At 41.4% G+C, this 12049-nt stretch overlaps 1 protein-coding gene across 1 annotated transcript in view; it reads left to right on the forward strand.

Annotated features, from left to right (window-relative positions):
• The window catches only part of LOC124288843 (mitogen-activated protein kinase kinase kinase 15-like), a 69917-nt gene that overhangs the window by 33452 nt on the left and 24416 nt on the right, over window positions 1–12049 (forward strand). Inside the window, exons 14-20 of the mRNA XM_046725399.1 lie at window positions 844–915; window positions 1092–1180; window positions 1469–1567; window positions 3437–3518; window positions 4604–4737; window positions 5237–5364; window positions 10618–10721. Of these exons, the coding sequence (XP_046581355.1) occupies window positions 844–915; window positions 1092–1180; window positions 1469–1567; window positions 3437–3518; window positions 4604–4737; window positions 5237–5364; window positions 10618–10721 (708 nt within the window). The remainder of the gene's footprint in view (window positions 1–843; window positions 916–1091; window positions 1181–1468; window positions 1568–3436; window positions 3519–4603; window positions 4738–5236; window positions 5365–10617; window positions 10722–12049) is intronic.

Genomic DNA, 12049 nt, shown 5'->3' on the forward strand with positions numbered 1-12049 from the left:
GTCATTAGAGGTGTAACTGAGGGTGAGGGCACGTGTACAGTATACCTGTGTTGTTGGTTGTCATTAGGGTGAACTGGGTGAGACAGGCCAGTGTACCTGTGTTGTTGGTTGTCATTAGGGTATAACTGGGGGTGAGGGCACCTGTGTTGTTGGTACATAACTATGAGGGCTGTGTTACCTGTGTTGGGTTGTCATTAGAGTATAACTGGGGGTGAGGGCACATGTACAGTATACCTGTGTTGTTGGTTATCATTAGGGTGTAACTGAGGGTGAGGGGGGTGACGCGTGTACAGTATACCTGTGTTGTTGGTTATCATTAGAGTGTAACTGAGGGTGAGGGCACGTGTACAGTATACCTGTGTTGTTGGTTATCATTAGAGTGTAACTGAGGGTGAGGGCACGTGTACAGTATACCTGTGTTGTCGGTTGTCATTAGAGTATAACTGGGGGTGAGGGCACATGTACAGTATACCTGTGTTGTTGGTTGTCATTGGGGTGTAACTGAGGGTGAGGGCACGTGTACAGTGTACCTGTGTTGTTGGTTGTCATTAGGGTGTAACTGAGGACAGACAGACCTACAGACAAATATACTCAGTGGAGGACCTTAGGCTGATAATACCTGACTTCATTAATATGGTTATGATACATAACACATGCACATCTAAATATTTATCATTATCAAGTTTATCATTATCAAGTAGGTATTTTAGTGTTTGTTACTTTGTACACCATTTGTTTGCACTAGCTATGTGAATCAGAACTGGCAAATCAGTCAATATTGTTGGACTATTGGCCTCCTACAAACGTAACATGGTATTCGTGCAGTGTATGCCTGTGTTGCAGGTTCTCATCCTTGAGCCCAACAAGGAGCTCATCCCAAGCTACATTCAGGTAGACTCGGAGACTGACGACAAGGTAATGATGTTTGAATCTTGATCAGGTTACTGCATCTTGTTTTATTACAAGAATTGTTGTCTAAGAAGCAATATTTTCCTGTTTGTTTCCAAACAACAAACTTTCACTAAACCATCATTGCTGATCAGTTTGGATTCTTCATAAAGTTCCTTTCTAACGTACAGCTCTATTTTCAGCGTGTTTTGTTGTGGTTTGTGACCCCCAATAAGCATGACCACCGCCTCAGTGAGTGGTCTTTCCCTCTGGAGACCATCAAGAGAGTAAGGTAGGCTATGTTTGTGTACCTGCTTGTCTTGGTTGGTTTTGTTGTAGTGTTGCTGATGTGTGAGCCATGTTTCAGACATGCCTATCTTTATGAGTTTAGGTTTTGTTTATGAAGGTTGTGGGCGGCTTAAATTCAGGTTCATATTAGTGGAAGCTGGGAATTGCAGGTAGTTTACTGTATGTATTATTTGAATCTGTTATTAAAAAGAAATTGCTGTGACAATTACATATTCAGTGAAATGAGAGTTTTGTTTTGTTACAATGTTTCAATGAGAGACCTGTGTTTCAGCCTGTACAAGCGAGACAGTCGGGCTTTGTTTCTCTATGTGCAAGAAAATGCTGATGATGACTTTCACATCTATTTCTCATCCGAAGCACAGAAAACCAGGTCAGTTGTCTCAGTAAAATATCCGGGTAGCTTTTCATGTGGCCTGGAATTGAAAATTTTACCTTGCTTTAAGATGCCTTGTGTTTGGTAAAATGATTACTTGTGTGCTTAAGACATATGGACCTATTTTGAGAGCGAAAGATAGTGTAGACCAGTATTCCTTTCACAATTGTAAGCAAACCCAAGTTTCTGAAGCTGTGACAGCGGTAGAGGCGGATGGTGTCAGCTGACAAATGTGTATGGAGAGAAACCACAAGTGGGTTCAGGAAGTTGAGATAGCTTGGCATATTGTTTACTGTGCCAAATATCTATGGAGCCTTAAAAATTAATAGGGTTAATTAAAGGCTTTTAAATATCTGAAAGTTAAACATACAGTCAGCTCTCGTTAATCCGACACTCATTAATCCGACAATCACGTTAATCCGACAAAAAATTATGGAACCATTTAAAACAGTGATAATTTCTCTCGTTAATTCGACATTCTCGCATTCCGACTCTGATACAGCAATCTAGCAACTGATTATTGTAAATACATTTTAAAAACATTCGTTAATCCGACAATCAACACAGCCGGTCGGATAATCCGACCGTATACAAACAATCACACGTGAGTGGTAATTAGTGTGTGCCTTACTGGCTGCTTGACACCGACGTCGGTGATCATCACACTTGTTAATTAAGAACACAGGATAATTAATTGAGACGATTTAATCAAGAAATAACAGTAGAGTGAGCTGGCCGCGAACTGTATAAAATGTTTACAACCGAGATTAGTTTTCATCACAAGATGTCTGTCACGAGTACACCACCTGCTAAGCGAGCCCGAGCAGAAGTTACGCCATTGATCAAGAAAGAAATCTCCTTTTGAAGAAAGACAAACCCCAGACAACACAACAACAAGTCATCACTTTTGCTGAGCAGAAGTTTGATGTGAAAATTGGATGATCAACCATATCTTACATCCTGAAGCAGTCTGCTTAGTGGTTGAGCGTCTCTACACGACTGATTCCAATGCTTCAAGATATCTGAGGCCAAAACATCGTTGAACACCTTGCAAACATTTCTGACACACCACTTAGACATGTTTGATGTTAATGACCATCAAAGACTTTTTCAAGTTATAAATTATAAATGTTATGATAAATACCTAATTGTTCACTAGACATCCACATGTTGGTATGGAATTAGTTGTATGGAAACTGTAACATATTCAACATCCGGGTCATAATGGCTGCTGATATGCGGTAAAAACAAATGTGAGTTTTGTGCCGATGTGGTTATGAAATAGATATGAAGATTGATTATGTGATTATATATGTATGTTATGCCATCTACTAATGTTAAAAAAATGGATCAATGCTGAGGAATAAAACTGTCATGTAACATTGCTATGGATGCTAGGAGGGATCTCTGTTCACCCAGCTGTTTAAACTAACATATACCTGGTAAGACAGCGTGAAGAAAGTACAAAGTTTAATTGTGCATTAGACAGTAACATGTTGGCATTTTCTTTGATATATTCTGATTGACCGATCTGTGGAAGGTATTTAAATGCCTGTAGAATGATTAATAAATACACTAAATAACAGTGAGTGGCCTCTGTCAGTCCTCAATATTTTCAATATTAATTTTACAGCATAATAGTTAACAAAATATTTGAGATATGTAACATGTTATAGGTAATTGTAGTTAATTTGATCATGTATATTTTAATCAAAACATGAAATGTGGCATTGTTTGGACAAGGAGGTAAAGTGTGGAGATATGGGAAGTACATGTTATTATTTTTAAATGTTTTAAACATGTGAGGTGGAGACATATGCAAAAAATAAATATAGCATTGTCAGAGAATGTATGATTTGGCTTCAGGTTCTATGATGTGATGTGTAACTTGGCAGTCAACCCGGAATGTTGCACAAGAGATGCAGATGAGTTTGAGGAGGTTGTTGATGTAAGTTTATTTAGTCAGTCATACAAGGTAGCTGTGAGACCCTGTGTGTCTTGTTTCTCCAGTGTGACAAGGGTGGGAAGCTGGGTAGCTGTGAGACCCTGTGTGTCTTGTTTCTCCAGTGTGACAAGGGTGGGAAGGGTAGCTGTGAGACCCTGTGTGTCTTGTTTCTCCAGTGTGACAAGGGTGGGAAGGGTAGCTGTGAGACCCTGTGTGTCTTGTTTCTCCAGTGTGACAAGGGTGGGAAGGGTAGCTGTGAGACCCTGTGTGTCTTGTTTCTCCAGTGTGACAAGGGTAGGAAGGGTAGCTGTGTGTGACCCTGTGTGTCCCTTGTTTTGTTCTCCAGTGTGACAAGGGTGGGAAGGGTAGCTGTGAGACCCTGTGTGTCTTGTTTCTCCAGTGTGACAAGGGTGGGAAGGGTAGCTGTGAGACCCTGTGTCTTGTTTGTTTCTCCAGTGTGACAAGGGTGGGAAGGAAGGGTCTTGTAGCTGTTTGACCCCTGTGTGTCTTGTTTCTCCAGTGTGACAAGGGTAGGAAGGGTAGCTGTGAGACCCTGTGTGTCTTGTTTCTCCAGTGTGACAAGGGTGGGAAGGGTAGCTGTGAGACCCTGTGTGTCTTGTTTCTCCAGTGTGACAAGGGTGGGAAGGGTAGCTGTGTGACCCTGTGTGTCTTGTTTCTCCAGTGTGACAAGGGTGGGAAGGGTAGCTGTGAGACCCTGTGTGTCTTGTTTCTCCAGTGTGACAAGGGTGGGAAGGGTAGCTGTGAGACCCTGTGTGTCTTGTTTCTCCAGTTTGACAAGGGTGGGAAGGGTAGCTGTGTGACCCTGTGTGTCTTGTTTCTCCAGTGTGACAAGGGTGGGAAGGGTAGCTGTGTGACCCTGTGTGTCTTGTTTCTCCAGTTTGACAAGGGTGGGAAGGGTAGCTGTGTGACCCTGTGTGTCTTGTTTCTCCAGTGTGACAAGGGTAGGAAGGGTAGCTGTGAGACCCTGTGTGTCTTGTTTCTCCAGTGTGACAAGGGTGGGAAGGGTAACTGTGACCTCGTGTGTTTGACAGGGATTAGATGGGTAACATTTTGTTGATTTTCTCCAGTATGAGTACGACAAGGATGAGAAGAGTAACCGTGTAATGCTTGGTCGTGGGACATATGGATCTGTGTATGCCGCCCGTGACAAGAAGACGCAGATCAAAATAGCTGTAAAGGAAGTACCTGAGAAATACAAACAGTGAGTACTGAAGTTCTACTGCCACTTATGGAAGAGTCATAAGCTAACTTATATCCACATGACATAGTTTGCCTGAGTAACTATGAACTTGACGTGCCATTAGGTAGGTAGTTCAGGACCTGCTTGCCCTTTTCATGAGCACCTGATGCCATCACTGATTGTGTGATCCTCACAACAATCTGCAGATATAAAAATCATCACACTGCACATTCCTTAAGATTGGCCGCAGAGCTTTGTTTAATTCACAACTTGTCACAGCAGCACAAGTTGCTTTAAAGACTCAGGTTATTTTGGATGTACCTCTGCGACGTCCATGTAATGTCCACAACAAAGTGTTTCAGTAGAATGTTATTTCTTCTGTGTAACACAGAACTTATCAGTCAACACCAAGAGCAAGTATTCTGTATATATCTAAAATCTAATTAACATTTTAAAGGCAAGAAATCCATTTTTGTGTTTAAGAAAGTCCAAATTACATGTATATGCTACGACTTAACAGAGAAGTGCAGCCTCTCCATGAAGAGATACGACTGCACAGCCGACTGGCTCACAAGAACATTGTCAAGTATCTGGGTTCAGTCAGTGAAGATGGCTTCTTCAAGATCTTCATGGAGCAGGTTCCAGGAGGTTGGTACTTCCTCATCTTTTACGCTCCGTTAGTCATAACCAGGAAGTAGGTGTTACTTCTTCCTCCGCACACAACATTACTGTCATATCCAGGAAGTCGGTGTTACTTCTTCCTCCGTACACAACATTACTGTCACATCCAGGAAGTAGGTGTTACTTCTTCCTCCGTACACAACATTACTGTCATATCCAGGAAGTCGGTGTTACTTCTTCCTCCGTACACAACATTACTGTCACATCCAGGAAGTAGGTGTTACTTCTTCCTCCATACACAACATTACTGTCACATCCAGGAAGTAGGTATTACTTCTTCCTCCATACACAACATTACTGTCACATCCAGGAAGTCGGTATTACTTCTTCCTCCATACACAACATTACTGTCACATCCAGGAAGTAGGTGTTACTTCTTCCTCCATACACAACATTACTGTCACATCCAGGAAGTAGGTATTACTTCTTCCTCCATACACAACATTACTGTCACATCCAGGAAGTCGGTGTTACTTCTTCCTCCATACACAACATTACTGTCACATCCAGGAAGTCGGTGTTACTTCTTCCTCCATACACAACATTACTGTCATAGTCAGGAAGTCGGTATTACTTCTTCCTCTGTACACAACATTACTGTCATATCCAGGAAGTAGGTGTTACTTCTTCCTCCGTACACAACATTACTGTCATATCCAGGAAGTCGGTGTTACTTCTTCCTCCGTACACAACATTACTGTCATATCCAGGAAGTAGGTGTTACTTCTTCCTCCGTACACAACATTACTGTCATATCCAGGAAGTCGGTGTTACTTCTTCCTCCGTACACAACATTACTGTCACATCCAGGAAGTAGGTGTTACTTCTTCCTCCATACACAACATTACTGTCATATCCAGGAAGTCGGTGTTACTTCTTCCTCCATACACAACATTACTGTCATAGTCAGGAAGTCGGTATTACTTCTTCCTCCATACACAACATTACTGTCACATCCAGGAAGTCGGTGTTACTTCTTCCTCCATACACAACATTACTGTCACATCCAGGAAGTCGGTGTTACTTCTTCCTCCATACACAACATTACTGTCATAGTCAAGAAAGTCGTGTTACTTCTTCCTCTGTACACAACATTACTGTCATATCCAGGAAGTAGGTGTTACTTCTTCCTCCATACATTATTACTGTCACATCCAGGAAGTCGGTGTTACTTCTTCCTCCATACACAACATTACTGTCACATCCAGGAAGTAGGTGTTACTTCTTCCTCCATACACAACATTACTGTCACATCCAGGAAGTAGGTGTTACTTCTTCCTCCGTACACAACATTACTGTCATAGTCAGGAAGTCGGTGTTACTTCTTCCTCCATACACAACATTACTGTCATATCCAGGAAGTAGGTGTTACTTCTTCCTCCATACACAACATTACTGTCATAGTCATGAAGTAGGTGTTACTTCTTCCTCCATACACAACATTACTGTCATAGTCATGAAGTAGGTATTACTTCTTCCTCCATACACAACATTACTGTCATATCCAGGAAGTAGGTGTTACTTCTTCCTCCATACACAACATTACTGTCATATCCAGGAAGTAGGTGTTACTTCTTCCTCCATACACAACATTACTGTCATAGTCCAGGAAGTCATTGTTACTTCTTCCTCCATACACAACATTACTGTCACATCCTGGAAGTTGGTGTTATTTTCTTCCTCTGTACACAACAACATTACTGTCATATCCAGGAAGTTGGTGTTACTTTCTTCCTCCATACACAACATTACTGTCACATCCAGGAAGTAGGTGTTACTTCTTCCTCCATACACAACATTACTGTCATATCCAGGAAGTCGGTGTTACTTCTTCCTCCATACACAACATTACTGTCATAGTCATGAAGTAGGTGTTACTTCTTCCTCCGTACACAACATTACTGTCATATCCAGGAAGTAGGTGTTACTTCTTCCTCCATACACAACATTACTGTCACATCAAGGAAGTAGGTATTACTTCTTCCTCCATACACAACATTACTGTCACATCTAGGAAGTAGGTGTTACTTCTTCCTCCTCCATACACAACATTACTGTCACATCCTGGAAGTCGGTGTTACTTCTTCCTCCATACACAACATTACTGTCACATCCAGGAAGTAGGTATTACTTCTTCCTCCATACACAACATTACTGTCACATCCAGGAAGTAGGTGTTACTTCTTCCTCCGTACACAACATTACTGTCATAGTCATGAAGTAGGTGTTACTTCTTCCTCCATACACAACATTACTGTCACATCAAGGAAGTAGGTATTACTTCTTCCTCCGTACACAACATTACTGTCATAGTCATGAAGTAGGTGTTACTTCTTCCTCCATACACAACATTACTGTCACATCAAGGAAGTAGGTATTACTTCTTCCTCCATACACAACATTACTGTCACATCCTGGAAGTCGGTGTTACTTCTTCCTCCTTACACAACATTACTGTCACATCCTGGAAGTTAGTGTTACTTCTTCCTCCCTACACAACATTACTGTCATATCCAGGAAGTCAGTGTTACTTCTTCCTCCATACACAACATTACTGTCACATCCAGGAAGTCGGTGTTACTTCTTCCTCCGTACACAACATTACTGTCATATCCAGGAAGTCAGTGTTACTTCTTCCTCCATACACAACATTACTGTCACATCCAGGAAGTCGGTGTTACTTCTTCCTCCATACACAACATTACTGTCATAGTCATGAAGTCGGTGTTACTTCTTCCTCCATACACAACATTACTGTCATATCCAGGAAGTAGGTATTACTTCTTCCTCCGTACACAACATTACTGTCATATCCAGGAAGTAGGTATTACTTCTTCCTCCGTACACAACATTACTGTCATATCCAGGAAGTAGGTATTACTTCTTCCTACGTACACAACATTACTGTCATATCCAGGAAGTCGGTGTTACTTCTTCCTCCGTACACAACATTACTTGTTTGAGTGGCATTTTAGAAGTTGAGACGTACAATATAGATGGAAGAAAACAACCCACCGTCAACAACAACAACCCGAAATGTGTTATTTTCAAAATAAACTGTGATTGTGGACAATGCTACATAGGTGAAACATCCCGACCCATCAACACCCGAGTCAAAGAACATCGCACCTCTGTTGCTAATTCCGACACCAAGTCAGCTATCTCTGACCACATCAAAGCTAACCCCAATCATCAAATAGAGTGGTCCGACATCACCATTCTCGCCAACAACCAAACGGACTTCACTAAACGCAAGCTCACAGAAGCCATTCACATCAAACGCCACAAGCCCACCATCAACCGTGACCAAGGATACTTCATTCCATCAGCTTATGATCCACTCCTCCACCAAGCCCAATCTATTGTATAAACATCGCATCTATTGTTTAAACATCTCATTGTAACTACATCTCTGGCTTCCATTCACTATCCTTTGTGTACTCACTGGCTTCTTCAGCTTACTGCTTAGCCAATCATGGCAATTATGTTGTTTCCTTTGTCTATTATGTTGTTTCATTGTTATATACAGTATATATATGCAGCTCCTACACTTCATGTATCACTCTTGCTTGACAACGGTACAAGAATCTGTATCGAAACGTCGCACTCACGAAATAAGGAGTTGTTATCCATAAAACTTGTTCTATATTGCACAACATTACTGTCACATCCAGGAAGTAGGTGTTACTTCTTCCTCCATACGCAACATTACTGTCATAGTCATGAAATAGGTGTTACTTCTTCCTCCGTACACAACATTACTGTCATATCCAGGAAGTAGGTATTACTTCTTCCTCCATACACAACATTACTGTCATATCCAGGAAGTAGGTATTACTTCTTCCTCCGTACACAACATTACTGTCATATCCAGGAAGTAGGTGTTACTTCTTCCTCCGTACACAACATTACTGTCATATCCAGGAAGTAGGTGTTACTTCTTCCTCCATACACAACATTACTGTCACATCCAGGAAGTCGGTGTTACTTCTTCCTCCGTACACAACATTACTGTCATAGTCAGGAAGTCGGTGTTACTTCTTCCTCCATACACAACATTACTGTCATATCCAGGAAGTCGGTGTTACTTCTTCCTCCGTACACAACAATACTGTCATAGTCAGGAAGTCGGTGTTACTTCTTCCTCCATACACAACATTACTGTCATATCCAGGAAGTCGGTGTTACTTCTTCCTCCATACACAACATTACTGTCACATCTAGGAAGTAGGTGTTACTTCTTCCTCCGTGCACAACATTACTGTCATATCCAGGAAGTCGGTGTTACTTCCTCCTCTGTACACAACATTACTGTCATATCCAGGAAGTCGGTGTTACTTCTTCCTCCGTATACAACATTACTGTCACATCAAGGAAGTAGGTGTTACTTCTTCCTCCGTACACAACATTACTGTCATATCCAGGAAGTAGGTGTTACTTCTTCCTCCGTACACAACATTACTGTCATAGTCATGAAGTCGGTGTTACTTCTTCCTCCGTACACAACATTACTGTCATATCCAGGAAGTCGGTGTTACTTCTTCCTCCGTACACAACATTACTGTCACATCAAGGAAGTAGGTATTACTTCTTCCTCCATACACAACATTACTGTCATATCCAGGAAGTAGGTATTACTTCTTCCTCCATACACAACATTACTGTCACATCCAGGAAGTCGGTGTTACTTCTTCCTCCATACACAACATTACTGTCACATCAAGGAAGTCGGTGTTACTTCTTCCTCCGTACACAACATTACTGTCACATCAAGGAAGTAGGTGTTACTTCTTCCTCCATACACAACATTACTGTCATATCCAGGAAGTCGGTGTTACTTCTTCCTCCATACACAACATTACTGTCATATCCAGGAAGTCGGTGTTACTTCCTCCTCCCTACACAACATTACTGTCATATCCAGGAAGTCGGTGTTACTTCCTCCTCCCTACACAACATTACTGTCATATCCAGGAAGTCGGTGTTACTTCCTCCTCCCTACACAACATTACTGTCATATCCAGGAAGTCGGTGTTACTTCCTCCTCCCTACACACTGTTATTACCTGGATATTGGCAGTCCTCCCGCCTCTCTGCTCTCCAGTTAATGACTTCTGTGGCTTCATAAGAAGGTAAATCTGTTCGATGTCTATTGAAATCTTAGTTTGAGACCCATCAAGTGCAAAGTGCATTTTATTCTCTATGATTTGGAATATTACAGGGAGCCTGTCACAGTTGCTGCGTTCAAAGTGGGGGCCCTTGAAGGAAAATGAGACAACCATTGCCTTCTACACCAAGCAGATTCTGGAGGGACTACGCTACCTGGTCTGTTCACTGTCAGCATTTCTGGTGTCATATGAAAAGTACAGATTTTAAATGGCATACTATTACCCTCATACTTTTAAAACTGATCATATCTCACATAGTGCACTTTCTCTTCTACTTTCGAGAGTGGAGTGGAAATGAACTGGAACAAAAGTTTTCAGTCACTCTGAACTGCACATAGTGTTTCCCCTGGGCATTTTATTTGGTGCCTTGTAATTTTTATTTCGGGTGTCCTGCCCTTCGTTTTAATATAATAATTGATGTTAACACTTGGTTATTATTAGTTTCTATTTCATATTGAAGTTCAGTGAACTAACTGTGCTCTTTGAGCCTTTAAGAATCATATCCATGAATAACTTAGCATAATACTTGGAAATCTGTCATTGCATGACCTTTTTGGAATAGGGTGCCCTGCCCTTTTTGGATCCTTGGGGGAAACACTAGCACACCCAAAAGCACGTCTGCTCCAGTTGCTGATGTAGGTCATCATTAGAAGCTCCCATAAGACATGGAACCTGCCCAAGCTGATCATGTGTCTGCAAGCTGGGTTTGATGACAGCCATTTGACGAAGAGGTTCTTTGAATTATTCTATTTAGGATGAACACTACAAGATGGAACTCTTCAGTTGCCATATCTCTTTCAAAGATAGAAATATTTGAGAGATAAATTTATTCTGTAGTTTGGCCTCAAAGCCTAAAATACAATTGTGTTTTGATAGAGCAATATTTCTATATCCATTTACATCTCAGTAAAAATACGTATGGGATTCAGCCAGACCAACTGATCATTCTAAGCAATGACTGCTTGATACAATCGCACAACTGTGACCTTCTGCCCACAGTCGTGGTGAAGCTCACTCTCCTGTATGTAGAAGACTCGAATACGTTTGGACAACCCATTTGTCACCAACACAGTCCTGCAAGGTTATCGACTGTCACTGGTTGGATCGCCGCCCCTGATGGTCGATGCTCCACAACAAGTGTACCCCAGGCTCATGTGTCGGCTCTTCGAACTTAGATACGTAATGGGACAAATTAACAATAGAGCCGCTAGGTTATATTCACTGGCTTATATTCACTGGTTTATATTCACTGGCTTATATTCACAGCTTCCATGCTGCCCAGAAGCTTCTAATGATGACCTATATCAGCATCTTCAGTCATTTCCACTCCACTGTCAAAAGTAGAAGAGAAAGTGCAGAATGTGAGAGTATCATAAATATACAATTTATGGTTAACATTTTCAATTTTAATATTAGGATCAAATAAGATCATTATTTATGTTACATTTGGAATTTAATTAAGATTACATTGATTTGTTACACCCC

Source organism: Haliotis rubra, unplaced genomic scaffold, assembly GCF_003918875.1.
Source record: "Haliotis rubra isolate DU_JTF1 unplaced genomic scaffold, ASM391887v1 Scf427, whole genome shotgun sequence".
NCBI classification, from domain to species: domain Eukaryota; kingdom Metazoa; phylum Mollusca; class Gastropoda; order Lepetellida; family Haliotidae; genus Haliotis; species Haliotis rubra.